The sequence below is a fragment of the Ammospiza nelsoni genome, chromosome 4 (assembly GCF_027579445.1).
Source record: "Ammospiza nelsoni isolate bAmmNel1 chromosome 4, bAmmNel1.pri, whole genome shotgun sequence".
Lineage (NCBI taxonomy): Eukaryota > Metazoa > Chordata > Aves > Passeriformes > Passerellidae > Ammospiza > Ammospiza nelsoni.
The window spans coordinates 9599428-9615616 of NC_080636.1; the positions used below are offsets into that span (position 1 = coordinate 9599428).

The following is a 16189-nucleotide window of genomic DNA, read 5'->3' on the forward strand; positions in this document are numbered from 1 at the left end:
AACAGGGGGAAAAAAAAAGAAAAAACTCATAAGAAAACAAAGAAAGAGGTTTTAAAAAAGGGGTATCAAAATTCTAAATAAAAATTCTGATTCCAGTAAGGATTTTTGAAGATTATTTAATTCTTATGATTTATTAGTTCTTCAGCAGAACTACTGCACTGAGACACTATGGGTTTTTATTAATAGAAAATGATTAATGCCACTGCAATCAGTAACAAGGACTTTCTCTTTCATCAGCTAGTGGTCTGGTGCTGATCAGATGATGAAATCAAGGAAAGTGAATTGGTAAACCTGCTGGAGAAAGCATTTCCAACATGATTTAAGACAACAACAACAGAAACTGAGGAGCTTTCTCATTTTTCTTTAGTTCACTTCTGTCTGTAACAGTGTGATTTCATTTATGCCTATAAAAAGCGTACATAAAATCCTTATCTAATACTTAGACTAACCACCTCCTCTCATAGGGATAAATTACAGTGGAATGCAATCACAGTGGAAAGATAAGATCTTGGGATATTTTGTGTCCTACCCTGTGTTTTTACGATGGGAAATAAACATGCACAAATTATGAGAAATCCCTATTTCTAATCCTTTCCATGCTATGAGTCAAAATGCAGGAAAGGGTACCACATCCCTCTGTGTGTGAATGAGTGAATGAGAATTTAAAAAGACTAAAGAAGCAGCAAAACACACACAGACTCTCCCTCATTAGATTTTTTGCACAAGAGTGACTACAGAGAGCTATGAATGCACAGTACTATGAATAATAAAACATCTGTGAATTACATAATGTCACTAAGTACATTCCAAATGGTATGCATATATTAACCCACAAACACAGGCTGGTACTTATTTAATACAAAATGAGCAAAAGGAGAAAATGGTGTTTCACAAAGGCCCTGGAAGTCCATTATGTTATCCAATTCTCACATATTACTCCAAGGAATGTGATGCTATTGTTACACCACAATAAACAATTGTCACAGCAACAGCTCTCAGTGACAGGTAGCAATATCTCTGGGAAATCAATCAAGTTTAATAAAACAGTTTAAGGAAATGTAATTACTTCCTGTATTTTAAACTGGCTGGATTCTACAAGATAAAAAAATAATATGAGGAATTTTTATACATATTAAGATTCTGTATTTTCACAGCATTTCATATTGTCATTGAAATGCAAAAGCAAACTTTGAGCCCATAGCACCTTCTGACAATCAGAAAAATGTTCCTTGCTATCACTGCAGATTTCACACAGCTTGATTGGAACCCTCTGGTTTAGAAGTGCCCCAACACCACCCTGGTGATAAATAATTTTAAGGTTTGCATGCTTGCTGTTAGCTTTAATACATGATGTGCAGCTTTCTCACTGCTGAAGCAAGGCTTCTTTTTAAGCAGCTGTAGTATTCTCTTGACAGTGTAATACAGATATGGATCCATAATTATAAAGGGAAGTCTAAATTATGATTTCTCTGCTGTATATTCTTCTTAATGACTAGTTCATAAACAGGAACATAGGACTATTGTTTCAAACACAAGTCTGAAACCCCAAGAGGGGGTTAATATTAGATTTTTTTTTTAATCCCCTTTTTCTCTCTCTCTGTCTGAAATTACCTACACTTTCAATTAACAGAAACCCATCACTTAGTAAAAATACATAGCATTTTATTATTCTATAGTAGGTTGATACCATTATTTGGAAGTCTTTTCTATGAAGTAGCATACTGTTTATCCTCACCTAGTCATATATAACGTCAGACAATTTGACAGTTTACCACACTAAATCCTGATTCAAACCCTCCTGAAGTCACTGACTTGCATTTTCCTTTGACTTCCTTGAGTCAGAAGACTTTTAAAAGTCAAATGCTGTTCATCCTTTCACTCCAGTATGCAGCACTCCAAGCTCATCTCACAATTTCCTCCTCTGATGTTATGACCTCCATGGTAAGGTAGTGTAGGAATGGTTTATTCAGTTTAAAAACTTAGGATGAGGCTCTAGGGTTTATGAAATTAACAGATGGCCTCAGCATAAGTGTATTTAAAGGAGATTTTATTTTGTAATGAAAATAATTTGAGATTGAGTATGTAACCAAAACTCAGGTATGTATTTGATCTTATCCCAGAAATAATTCAAGATAGATCATCCAGGTTACCATATGGGCTATATTCCATTCCTATTTCTATTAAAAGCAGATTACAGAGTGGCTAAAGCTACTTATGATTTTTCAAGCTTATCAGTATTAATTTGAATAAGATAATAGATGAGAGAAGAATGATTGGCAACCATTTCATCCACACAAAGTACAAATCTCTTCAGCAGAATTTCAATGGATTGCAGAGCTAAGTATCAAAAGATCTAGTGATAATTTAATCTTTCATTTTTTTTTAAATAGTAGTACTTCTTCAGGTAACATTATTCACTCTACTTTTCCCTAAAAATAGAGATTTGCCATATTTATATTCTGCCCTAAAATGCAGTACTGCAAAGTATTATGAAAGTTTGGATATGTACTGAGGTATTAGATATGTGCAACATAAAGTCTGTTGGTGTACAAAAAAATCATGAAGTTCACGCAGTGAGTTATGAATCCAGTTGTGTTCCATCCCTTGAAATCCATGTCTGGGGACAAGAATTCCAATTGCCATGTCTTTCCTGCTTATGGCATGCAGGGAAGCAGCTGGTGCATCTGTACAGGCCCTGAGAGACAGATGAATAAGCCAGAGATGATACAGATGTCCAGAATCTTCCTAGCTGACACCTGGCTGAATTCTCACTGGTTACTGCGAGCTGTGGATAACCATCTGTCCATCTGTCTGGTAGCTACACTTAAGGGTCATATTGTTCCAAAGAGTTAATCACTGGAGTAAGCAATAGGAAAGATATTTGAAAATTCAACACTATTTCCTACATGAACTGTAATAGTCATTATAAGTCTCTCCTGGTGCAGTTCAACATGGCCAGAACACCACAAATCCAGCAGAGCTGGTGCACTATAAGAGAAATGTTTTAGTATATTTCCAATGAATTATGCAAAAAATGAAATGGTTATATTTTAAGGATAATTCTCTGCTCTTTTTTTCCCCATCATATTAATAGGAGAAAAAATTATTATTCTGATAATGGTAAAGCTGAAATCATTATGCCAGACCTCATGATTCTAATTTTTTAACTCCAGCATATAAAAACACTGCACATATGGAAGTGAAGAGTTTCCCTAAATTTTATGGTAGGGCATAAATCAGCAAATTCCCATTGACACTCATGTATTATGGATAGAATTTACTTGAGCAGTTCTTACCATGAACTGCAATGTAAGCTGCCCTACATGCATTTAATACTCCAGACAGTCAAGGCACAGAGATCTAAGGTGGCTTCTTTCATCCCAGGATAGTAGGTCAGTGTCATAAACAAGTTCCCCAATTCCCACCTCCCAGTTCTATGTAGTAAACAGAAAATGCATTTGAAATTAATGCAGCCCATGGTATAATTGCAGCCTCTGCTGAAGTAGGCAATAAGATAGAAATACGTCCTGTTGTATGCATGTATTATATATAAGCAGAAATCTAAAAAAAAAATATCAAGGGGATTCTAGAAAGTTAATGGACTAAATGGCAGTTCAAAAATCTTCTGCCTTTTTTCAAGACTTGGTAATGTATCATCTTCCATCATTACTTACAGTAATGAATTCTGTAAAGCAGAGATTCTGACATTACTGTCTGACCTCCCATAGCTATAAATCCTATTTTTCTGAAAGAACTTTTTACATTGACATGTATTAAAATAAGCCACAAACTCAACCAAAAGTACAAAAAATTAATATAAAAAATCACCCTAAAGACATGTTTAAAAATAACATCTATTTTTCAAAAGTTATCTATCCAAAATAACTTTTCAAGAGAAATCAAAATCTGTCTGGTGCTTCTCACTGACAGTTCTAATTTCAGTGAGAATGATTAAAAGCAAAGTGCAGAAGGCTGCACAGAAGTGTTCCACAACACAGTACAAAATGAAATTTTGTCATATTTAAAATCTAATGCTGTATTTGGAAATTAAATCCCCTTTTTAAATGGGAGATTAAAACTTTAAAAACAGTTTATTAGTACTGCCCCTATGTCTTTATCTTTTCATTATTTCAATATTAATGCCAGAAATCAACATCATCAATGTAAGAAAAATAGAGGAAAACTAGAGGCTACAACTAGAGATTTTATTAGGTTTAGCTCCCTGCATTCATTCAAGTACTTTAGGAATGATCCAATGCCTGTACATGAGAAAAGCACAAGCTTTGCTCAAGAGCTATAGTCAGATTAATAAAAATATTCAAACTGATCTTCCCTGAAAGATCAAAAACCGAACTCAACAGGTAACCAGCAATTATCAACTCCTTATCTCTGTGAGATCCTCAGAATTCAAATACTTTTAAGCATCTGAAAAAGAAGCTGAGAATGACATGGTGTCACGACACGACATCAATTTTACAGCCACACGTAACTGTACAATTTCCATTCTTCTTTCACCATCTTCTTTGCACTATAAACTCTTTATCATGCATAGGAAACACCTGACTAATTGCATCAGGAAGTCTACCCTTTTTATTCCACAACACTGCCTATAGCTGCTGCTTTCAGGCTCCCTGGAGCTTTAATTCACAACTTTTTAATGCTGTCCACGGGGAGTATTTCAAAATGAGGGATGGAAGCAGGATAAAGGCAACAAGAAAAACACTGAATCTTCCACAGCTTGTCTAGTTTTCTCTTTATATTGTAAGTTTCTCAGGACAAAGCTCATGTATCCTTCTGTCACTACCAGCACTGAGTATACAATCAATGGTTTCACAATACTATTGAATTGGTTACTTCCATGTCTTTTCCTCAATTTGTTGAAAAACTTTACCCACTAACCATGTCAATATATTCATATTTCACAGTCATTAAATACTTATATAAAAACAGATGTGGCATCTATTCAAAATCAACATAAAATGTAAATTTAATAATAAATTTTAATAATATTAGAATATATAAGCATAAAAAATGTAACCTGCAAATTTTTTTTCTTAATTGCAGCGTGGTTAAATCCAAAGCATTTTTGGACAAAAGTGCACTGAAACATATATAGATAGGTAGATAGATAGATAGATAGATAGATAGATGATAGATAGATAGATAGATAGATAGATAGATATGTATATATATATATATATATATATAACTGTCCCATATACATAGTGATGAAAATTAATATCTCTTTCAAGCACTTTGGCCAGGAGGCAGTTTGCAGCTGCTAAGAAGAAAAAAAAAAGATTTGCTCTGAAAAACAGTTCTCCCATCTTCAGTGAAATGGAAGATATTGAAGGATCTCTACAACACCATAATACTCTTTGCAGACATTTCTATGGATCTCATTACTATACCTTGTAAGTAACCCACCAAAAAATAAAATAATGAGACAATGAAAATTACCCTTTCCACAGGTGTAACCCCAAAGAAGTGGGTACTAGTGGCAGATCTAGGATCAGAGATTGAATTTTCTGGTTTCTAGCTCTCCAACAGGTAGACTGATTTTCTGCCCCTCCATGAAAATGGTGTTGTTATGTCAGTACAGTCAAATATACAAACTGTCTTCTATCATTAGATGTATGCTAAAACAAACCAAGTGTGTTGAGACATTTCTGCTTAAAAGTGTTCCATGTGAACTGACACTAGATGCAGAAAGATTTTGAGCTTGAACACATAAAATTCCCCTGAGATTAGGTCTCTCTGTAGACTGAGAGACACCAAAATAAGTTTCATCCTGAATATTAGAAAAAAACAACTTAGGCTGAATGAAATGGTGCCCACATATACTTACTTCCTACTGATTGTAACACTATGCAGCTGGGTGAGATGCCAAACTTTACAAAATTCATAATTCACCTGTTAAAATCATGCCTGTACAACTGGCTACATGCTAACTCCCTTTTTGGAGGTGAAAGCTGAGACCGGCCAGAGTTATCTTTACTCCCTGTGTGCTTCTACCATTCTGACAATACAGGGCTGGAAAGCAGAGGAAAATGATCATTCTTCTGAGAGTAAAAAGGAAAAGCAGATGGACATTCATGATATTGAACTCTACCCACACTTCTTAAGAGGTTAATTAGTTTTTATACCACTCTTTTGCTTGTGCTTGCTAAAATAAAATTGCTCTAGACAATAGTCAGGAAGTGATACCTTTTATCCAGAAACAATTGTCTGCCCAGAGTTTCACAGTTTAAAGAAAGGTTATTTTGTGTCAAAAGCCAATTGAAAAACCTGCTTTCCTGAATAAAAACTCTGCAAAATGTAACACAAACAGATAATTAAGCCTGATAAAATAGGCTATAGAGCATAATCAGGTTTATTAAATTCCTGTAGAACATTTTTCTCTGTCATATTTCCAATAGATAATATATAAATAAATATAGTATTTATAGAAGTAAATAATAAAAAATTTAATTATTTTAATTAGCTTGGTTGGCAGTTGCTACTCAAAATAGTGTTACTAGGCTAGAATAAGACTGTTTCAATGTGAAAACTAATCTGATTTGGAAGATAATTAATTTTAAACTGAATGTAGAAACATTAATGCCTTTCTTGAATTCCACCACTGAAGAATATTGAGGGCTCTGTGGTAACTGCCAGGAGTCATAACAAACCTTTTCTTTTTTCTTCCTCATTAGCACCATAAATCCCTTAGAAAGGGCAACAAACTGGTTTCCTGTGATAGATGCCATTCCTAGGAACTGCAGATCAAAGGAAAACTCACTGCTGAAATGGCAATCTACTGGGGTATGGTGGAGAATAGAATTAAATTGTGGCTTCTTGATATTTCAGGAACACATTCCAACAAAAACAAAGAGCTTATTGCTAAACAGTGAAATTGCAGGCATGATCATGGTGAGAGAAAGGATTTAAAACACTTGTCATAATTGCCATCTCTTAATGTAGATTCTGGTAAAATATAGAGGACAAAATAGAAGATGGAACAGCATTTCACATATTTATAGTTTTCCCTAAATGAAATGTCAAATGTCAGATATAATGTCTGCAAGCACAATAGCTTAATTTTTCCCCAATGAAAAGGGAGATAATACTGAGTTTGTAAGAATGCATAATTAAGTATACATTGGAAATTTAAATATAGCTGGTGCATTTGAGAGTACAAAGCTATCTTTTACTAGCTCAGCAAAATTCAGTCTATTGAATGACTCTGAAAGAGCAAAATGAGTAACAGGTTAAAGCATGGATTGTCCGGTCTTTTTAAATGGTGAATGGTAAATGGTAGATCCAAGAATCTGTTCTTATGGGTCTATATGAAGCTTACAGGAAGAGACAGGGTTTTTTTATAAGCTTGAGAAATCTCAGGTGAAGGTTTTAAATTGCTTATGAGCCTTTGCAAAAACAATTTACTTAAATTGAATTGTGTTGTTAACCCTGAGACTGAATGGTGCAGTAGAAATGGTCTTCCATTTTGGTAGTAGTCAGCTTGCTAAACTATCTGTCAAACCTAGACTAAAGGATTAAGCTAGGTAAACTTGCACCAAGTTTATATGTAAAATTATGTTTGGCATCACTGAGAGTGCCTCTACAAATTGTGACAGTACACATTCACCAGAAGTAGAACCATTAAGAAGAGAAAAAGAGATCTTGTGCCATTCGGCTCCCTTTCCCAGTGTTTGCCATTTCATATAATATCCCTACTAATAATTTATCTAACTTGTTTTGTAACTAGCTGAAAAAATTGCATATCACAACTTGCCTGATAGTTTTCTACTGACATATCTTGTTCTTTAGTGTTCATGTATAAAACAATTGAAAATAAAGTGATACTGGAAAAAGAGTGGTCTCATACAACAAAGCTCTGGGTATATTTGGCTGGTCATATGAATAAGACAATGCAGATTTGTCTTTAAAAGCTCTAAATTAACCACTTCCTAAAATATAGGAAAATGAGGGTCAGATGGATGTATTTTTTCTCTCATCCAAGCAGGACAACAGCAAACAGAAAGTAGAATGTCACTTGTCACAAATATCTTTCACTCCCTCATTCTGACATAAAAAAAGACACTAGCCATCAATGAAGCAGCCGTGGGAGGCAAAGAGGAAAGAAATAGTTCATAAAAGCTATATTACCCCTTGCAATTCTGAAGCTCCCAGTGTCTTGCAAGTTGATATAACAGAAGAAAAAAAACTTTATTTGGTCTCCCACTGTTTTGCTGCCCTTTCCTCAGTGGTGTTGTAGCAGGAGGCAATATAAAACTGCTTTTATTCCATACAAATTGCTTGACTGCTGAACTCTCTGAAATCTGAAAATTTGAGTAGTTCCACAATTTTTTTTAAAGGGTTCTTTCTTGGCAATTGCTTCTGACCAGAAAATTAAATACAGAAGAATGAAATTGCAATGAACACAGAAGACGCAATTTTAATTTCATTTCCAGTTGAAGAATAATTTTATTGAAATAAAATTGTTATATTTGAGATAAGAATCTGATCAGAGGTACTTAACAATGCCTTGACATGTTCCACATTGAAATTTTTTTCTAAGATAAGGTCTATATTCAGAAAAAGGCTGAAAATTTCACAAATATATTTGCATACTTAGTGTGTTTATTTCTGTGAAATGTTACATATTAAATATTTTGGTGGTTTTTTCCCTTTTTTTCTCTCATCTTTAGCTAAGATTTGCAAATGCTCTGAAATGCTCTCACAAAATATGGTCCATGGACTGCAGGTATTTCATACATTATTTCTAACCATCAATTGAGCTAAGGAAAAAAGGATAGAAAATGCAAAAGAAGCAACCTGTGTGCTGATTTTTTTGACAAAAATATTGGCACCAATCTTTATTGATATTCCTAAACAAGTGGTTTTCTTGATCTCTTTTGCATCTTTTTCCTTCTTATTCCTGCTTGTCTTAATTTTAATTTTCTTTGTTTATTTTATTAATAATTTCTTCTATGCAAAATTACTGAAGTTCCAGACTAGCAGTCAAGTTTAAATAAACAATGTCCATAGAAAACCTGAATCAATTCAAAAATGAAAGAATTGATTTTTTTATTTTAATTTTGCTCATTGATTTTGTTCACAGAAAACAAAATCAATGTGGTAGCAGCCTACTGACTTTGAAGTTTGATAATATATCTCTGTACAATAAAGAGGTCAAAGCCCCTACTGTATCATAAATTCCTCCACTCAGAACTAATTACTCCAAATGGGAAAGAGTGGCAGACTATCAGTTTTGAAGGGATAAACACAAAGGATGAGCTAATTCAGACATAAACACATAACAATCAGGAGAGAAAAAGCATTTTTCAGTATTTTTGTTCATACAGTTGAAAAGCCATACCATGAAGGCAAGTCACAACATACATTCTTGTTACAAATATCGTGTCATTTTCTCACACAGCTATACCAGATTTACATCACAAACTTCAGTGGGCTGAAGTTATGCTTTATTCCTAAGAAAAAAACCTTGTTGGAAAATTATTATTCAAATATCCTTTTTTGTTGCTTCTTACGATGAAGGATACTCCTAAATAAATTATTTAGGAGGAAATATTCAGCCTTTCTCTAAATCATAAGCTGATATATAGAGTAATATCCAAATACATATATAAAATTAATATAAAAATTGGTGTATATGTGTGTATATATATATATACACACACATATAAAATTGGAGTTGGCACTATAATGTTTGTTTTTATGTGGTGCATGTAACTTAGTAGTGACTGCAGATTTAGAGATTTTCTGTATATATGATTTTGATACTGGCATTTATACAATCCTTGATACAATTATTCTAGTCTGGAGTGCTCTAGCCAAGTGAATTCAGTTGTCTTTAGCAACCAATCTCTGTGTTCACCATGTGAGTGGCTGTTGATTTCCCTATTTGCTGATAGTCATTTAGCATGTTTGGTTTCTTCTTTGTATCTACCTCAACTTCCTTTGAGAGCTATTTCTCTCAGCAAAATCTGAAGGACCTTATGTCACTTGACTTGAATTCTCTTCCACACTCTCCCTCACGTCCCTGAGCAGGTCAAAGATTTTCAAATACTGAGATTCTTTCTAGATTTCCAGAATTTCAGTCCTGAGGTATATTTTTTCTTTGTTTATCTAGCATATTATCAGGGTTGGTTTTTTTGTTTTTTGTTTTTTTTTCATCAAACCACAAATATTTCATTTATTCAAACACTGAAAATTCAACCTTGTTCACACTCATCTCCCAGTTACTAATTCAACAAATCATCTAATCAAATTTCAGTCCTTTCAAAGATAGAACAAAGAAGAAAATGGTGAGTGCTTTCATCCTATTCATACTCCTGAATTAGATGGTATTTGATCTTCTTCCTCCACTTACCATCAGTTCTGCTTACCAAACCTTTCTATGTACCATTTGTTTTCCTGTTTTGGACTCTTGCTTCTTTGCATTCTCCATTTAATGTCTCTTCAAATGCATCCAAAATGTAATCTGAATCTCTTGTTTCAAGCAGTTTTTATCATGCTTTACCATGTTTTGTTTTGTTTTTCTAATAGCTTTCCTTTAAAGGTGCACTTAGTTCTGCAGCAACCCTGCCCCCTGGGAATCAATGTCTTAACATAAGAGTAAAGAGAGTTCATGGATTTTGTGATCCAACGTCCCTTGGAGTTGGAGTGTCAGTTCATAAATAATTCACTTACGAGCACATACATTCATTTTACATGATTCCTCAATATGGCCAGGGTGCTGCGTGGTCTGCACTGTATCCACCTACAAAAAATACAGAAATATATGTCTGCTTACTGCGATGTGAGTAGGGTTTGGCTGACTTAACCCTCTACCATGGATCTCACTAGTGAGCAAAAAACTCTTCCTTAGATCCAAACACATTCCATAGAATAACTATTTTGGCAGCAAAGACAGTTAGAACTGTCTGTTTCATACAGACGTGCCTAGAAACAGGCTTTTTTTAAATTATAGATAAATTGGAGTGATTTATAAATTCTTCCCTTTCTTACTCAGAGTTACTGCAGACAGAGTAAAAAAAAAAATATAGATGTCACAGGTATCAGTGATGAGCATAACTCTTCTCCATTAAATGAGGGGATTAATAGTGCAGTACAGAGAGTTGAAAGAAGCAAAAAATGGGAATTTTACAAGAAAACAAACAGGCAACTCCTCTTTTCCTTCATCTCTCTCAGCCAACCCCCAGATAAAATGGAGTGGGCAACATACAGTAAACAATTACAGTTCTATGAACATCTACATTCTTCAAAATGCCAGATATCAACTGTCTTACTCTAAGGTGGACATAAAGAAAATGGAGAACTATGGAAGAACTTTCTTCCTTTGACTCACTTTGATCAATATGTTTGTGAAGGAAATGAGACACTAAATAGACATGCACATCTAGTGATAAACAGTGAAGGTTTCTGTCCAATAGATTCTTCAGAAACAAGACTTAAAATATCATTTGGAATTGGGTCATCCACACAAAAAAAAAATTAACCCATTATTGGTAGTTACATAGCACATTTGGTTGGCATTCATCAGTCTTTTCAGCTTTTCCAGTACTGTTGAATTATTAATAATTTATATTTATTTTACGTCACTGACTACTGCATCCTTATTTTAATGAATCATTTCTTGTAATGTGTTACACACATGTAAATTTAAAACCAAGTTACACAAAAGTAGGATACCAATGTCAAGCATCTCTATAAAACATCTTTTCCTCTATGAACATTATCCATAAAAGACTCCTAAATGTCCTCAAATAATAATGTCTGCTCCTCAATCTAAATATGATCTTCTTACAGGAAGCCACCTGGAACAAGCAAGCAAAACATTCTCTTTTGGTTGTAGAAGGAATATATTTACACCTTAGTAAAATTCTTTAATATTACCAACCAAATTATATACAAATCTCTTAGTTCAATTTACACTGACTTAATTTGACAAAACAGCAAGAACATTAAATAGCCCAAAACATTCAATAAAAATACAGGTAATCTATCTACCTACCTACCTACCTACCTACCTACCTACCTACCTACCTATTTTTATAGATCTATCTGTATCTTTCATTTAAGTTCATCGAGTACCTCAAAATTACTAACTTAACGGCTGTTCAAATTTATATAAAAATTAAGTTTGGCTAACTTCAAGGAGAGTACATTCATTGGAATAGTAGACTTGTCCAGTATGCAATGAACAGGGATCTGTTAACATGTATCTTAAATACTTTTCTCCAAAATATAAACACAATTGTGAGCATCTGGTGCATTCCTAAAATATTTCTGAGGTAAAAAATATTCATAGATGTAACATATACCTTCTATAATTAGATCTTTCTTGTATCAAAGATACTGGTACTAGTTTATTTTTTTTAATTAACAAATCAAAGCATAAATCATGAGAGAAAAGCTTAAACAAGCAAAACAAATTACCTGGCGCATGAGAGACAAAATGCTCAATCTTTTTTATCAGAAATGCAATATACTATATCATTAAATCTCAGGCAATAGTGGAAATCTCAGAGTGTGTGTGTGTCTATATTACCTGCAGTACGCCTGATGCAGCATACAAAGGCAAGGATGACAGTGCAATTTGTTGTGCCTCTTTACTTTACGTCCAAACAAGCCACAAAGTCTGCATCGCCTGCCAATCTTTGGCACACACTGCAGGCACAGAGAGCAAACTGATGGAAGGCTTGCACCTGCACTGCAAGCGCCACACACTACATGACAATCTAAAGACAAAGCTGGGACAAATCAACGCTTCAAAATGCTCAGAAATGTGTACAGAAGGACTCCAGACTTAGACTGAAGACAAATTCACACCCAAATCACATCCCCATGCTCTGTGCCATTAGTGGATGCATCCATACATAAAGATTGACAGAAAATAATCATAAAATTAACTTTTCTTCCTAAATATCTGTTAAATTAGGTGCTCCTTTTCCTCATTTTTTCTATGGCAGTTGAAGACTCCTGCTAAGTCCCATGAATCTTGCTAATTTCCATGAAAGACAAGATCCCTTGTCTTGTTCCTTCTTCCATTACCTTTCACAAAAATGCACATACACCAGAGTTAAATGAAGAATTGATAGTCACTGTTTCAGTTGTCATGAGCAAGATGCTTGCAACTCTCCACTAATCCAGTCCAAAATGCTAAAATATAGGCCTAGAAGTTTCTTATTACATGCTGAGTACACCTGCTTATCATAGGCATAATTTCACATAATTTCTTGATAGGTTACAATTATTTTTCCTGAATATTTCAATGGGACATTTCTTCCAGAATTTCAACGCTGCAGTACATAAAAATTATTGTAGAACTCACCTGAAATTTATTTATTGATCTTTATTTCTGTTTCTCCTTTTTCCTTAAGTTACATATTCATTGCCATTGGGAAGTGACCTTTTAGCATTATTGATATATATTTGCCATTAATTGTAATTATTTTTCATTAAATAAGTGAGAAGTCACACTTTAACAGAGTGTAGTGATCCCAGCCATAATATATTGCTGCTAACTCAAAATTATTAACTTCTGCAAGTACAGTTTTATTGTGGAGGGCTTTTGCCACTCATTTCACTTTATTCTTAGAACTTCATCTCTGTCTGCAAATTTGTTGTGATTGCAATATATATTATATATTCATCTGATTGACATGTACACATGACTAAAAATGTGACAGATTACAAGTTTCTGCAACATTCTTGAACGGAACTGAAAGGCACAACATGCTCATTTTTGCCCACCAGAGAAAATGCCAGATAAAAATATATCTCCGTAGATTTCCTGCTACATTTCACAAGATACTTCTAAGCTATTTTTAAACTTTTTATACACATGTAGCTTCATTTCCAGTTTGTGACAGAAATCAAAGTAGGATATGAGGATCTATAGAAACTGTACTGAATGTATTTCCTTAGAATGTAAGTGTTACATAAGGAAACCTAATTTTAATATTCTTAAATAAACAAAAGAAAATTAAGCAGTAAATAAAATATTCACTTTTTTTATGTTGTGCCATTTGTATACACATGTAAAGGCCACATATAAGACAAAAAATGGGCAAAAAGGAGCCCATGAACAGTTCTTTTCTGAATAAGAAATTAATGAGGACTTCTACACAAAGGGATGCATAGATTTTGATAATTAAAATTTCTGTAATATGGTCTAAATTATTATGAAAAGTTAATAATCTTGAAAATAAAAATTTAAAAAAGAGAAGTTAAAGATAACAGTTTTAATGGGCAACACACCTAGACAGTACACAGTTTAACATGATTGTATTCTCATCTAACCTCATTTAAATTTAATTTGTTATATTTTTTCTGTGACTACTGATTTCTGCATGTTATATAAATCAAGTTCAACAAAACAAATCTTTTTAGTTCTTACCAAAACAAAAACAAACAAACAAACAAAAAACCCCAACCAAACAAAAAATTGTCCTCTTAACCCATCAATCCAAGCATAAAATTTATTTATTTGTTTATTTATTTATTTATTTATTTATTTATTACAATCAAGCCACAGAGACTCTGGGCCTCCTAAAAAACTGAACAATACTCCCATGTCAAGAAAAAAGGGTTCACAGAAAAACAGAAGCACAAGCACCAATATCTTTAGATGCTTCTGCTGCTGCAAACCTCACACTGAGAAGTTTGTGCTGCTCCTGGAACAGCTCACAGAACGTAGCTTGATCTTGGCATAGATAATACTACTAACAGCTGAATCCATCGGTGTGGAACTAAGGCCTTAAAATCATGGCCCACATTTTGTTGTTTTCTTTTTCCCTTTTCTTAGGAATACACAAACTTACTGGAAGGAAAATATCTGTGTAATTGTATTATTCTGAACAGATGAAGTTCCATTTCAAAACTATCAAGATATTTTTATGCTACCTCAATCTCAGAGAGCTGAAATCTTTTTTTTAGTTCTGTTTCTAAACTAAACATATAGTGGTACATATTTGCTGTTATGACAATATTACTAAGTTTTGCTGATATTTATTCCCAATATATTTATGAAGAACAATCGCACTTGCTTTCTCAAGGCTCTGAGGTAAATGTAGCAGTGGCTTAAAATCAGAGGCAGGAATATTTGGCATCTGCTCCACCCCTCTGATGGGCACTGAAGCCTTCAGGGCAGGATTATAGGGCATGCCTGTGAAAGAACTCAAGTACTGTTGCAGCCTTCAGCTGGGTGTATGAAAGTAAAAGTTTTGGTTTACCCTAATACACAAAGCAGTGGTTCACAAAGTGATTCAAAAGAGCTTCAAGTACTCGTGCCTTGAGGATAATAACAACTTCTGCCATCCAATTTTAGCTTGCCACAGCACGTCTCTCAGAGCCTTAAGTCTGAATAGGCAAAGCCCTTTTAGTCTTCTCTTCCACAGCTAAGTCTATATTCCATGGTTATTAAACAGCTTTTTCCGAATGTTTAAAAGTAAGCTTAATTCTTCCTGAAAATGATTGACTAGAGTAACAAAACGATTTTTCAGAGGAAGTCTCATTAATGACTTCTCAAATGACCTGACTATGTCTGTTTCACAGCAGCACCAAAATTGATGCAGCTTTATATTCCAAAAATAAATTTGTTGTGTCACTAATGCTCCTAGTAACTCTCACCTAATTTATTAAGTTCTTCTTTTTTTCTACTGCTCCCATTATCATTATTTCCTAACTGAATTTACAACTTCTTCTTGTTTTATTTTAAGTCTTAACTCCTAAAGTCTAGAATGTTTTCTAGTCCTTCATCTAACACAATCTAATTCTCACAAAAACTCATTATTTTATTTCTTCCATAATCAAGTCTCCTTATTACATTTACACTCATTTTGCTTTAAAATATAAAGCAAAAATGTTCTTAAGACTGATTCTTGAATCAAGTAACTTCTTATAATGCTTACCTTTGCAAGAAAACCAATTGTCATCTCATTTAAGTGAATTTCTTACATATTTTTGATTCCTTTAGTAGTACCCGTCCTCCTCAGGTGCACAAATAATTTCCCAGGTGGCGCAGTATCAACTGATTGCTGAAGTCCAGGAGAGAGATTACTAAATTTTCTTTGTCTAGAAAATTGGTTATCCTTTCAAAGAAAGTTATCAGATTGGTTTGTATGAACTTTTTGCAGTAAAGGCATTTTCAATTTTCATGCTATCTTCCCTTGCTCTTTAT

General features: G+C 33.8%; 1 protein-coding gene across 1 annotated transcript in view; it reads right to left on the reverse strand.

Moving 5' to 3' along the window:
* Positions 1 to 16189, reverse strand: part of PCDH7 (protocadherin 7) — a 263328-nt gene that overhangs the window by 203058 nt on the left and 44081 nt on the right. Inside the window, exon 2 of the mRNA XM_059470935.1 lies at positions 10706 to 10765. Coding sequence (XP_059326918.1) covers positions 10706 to 10765 — 60 coding nt within the window. The remainder of the gene's footprint in view (positions 1 to 10705; positions 10766 to 16189) is intronic.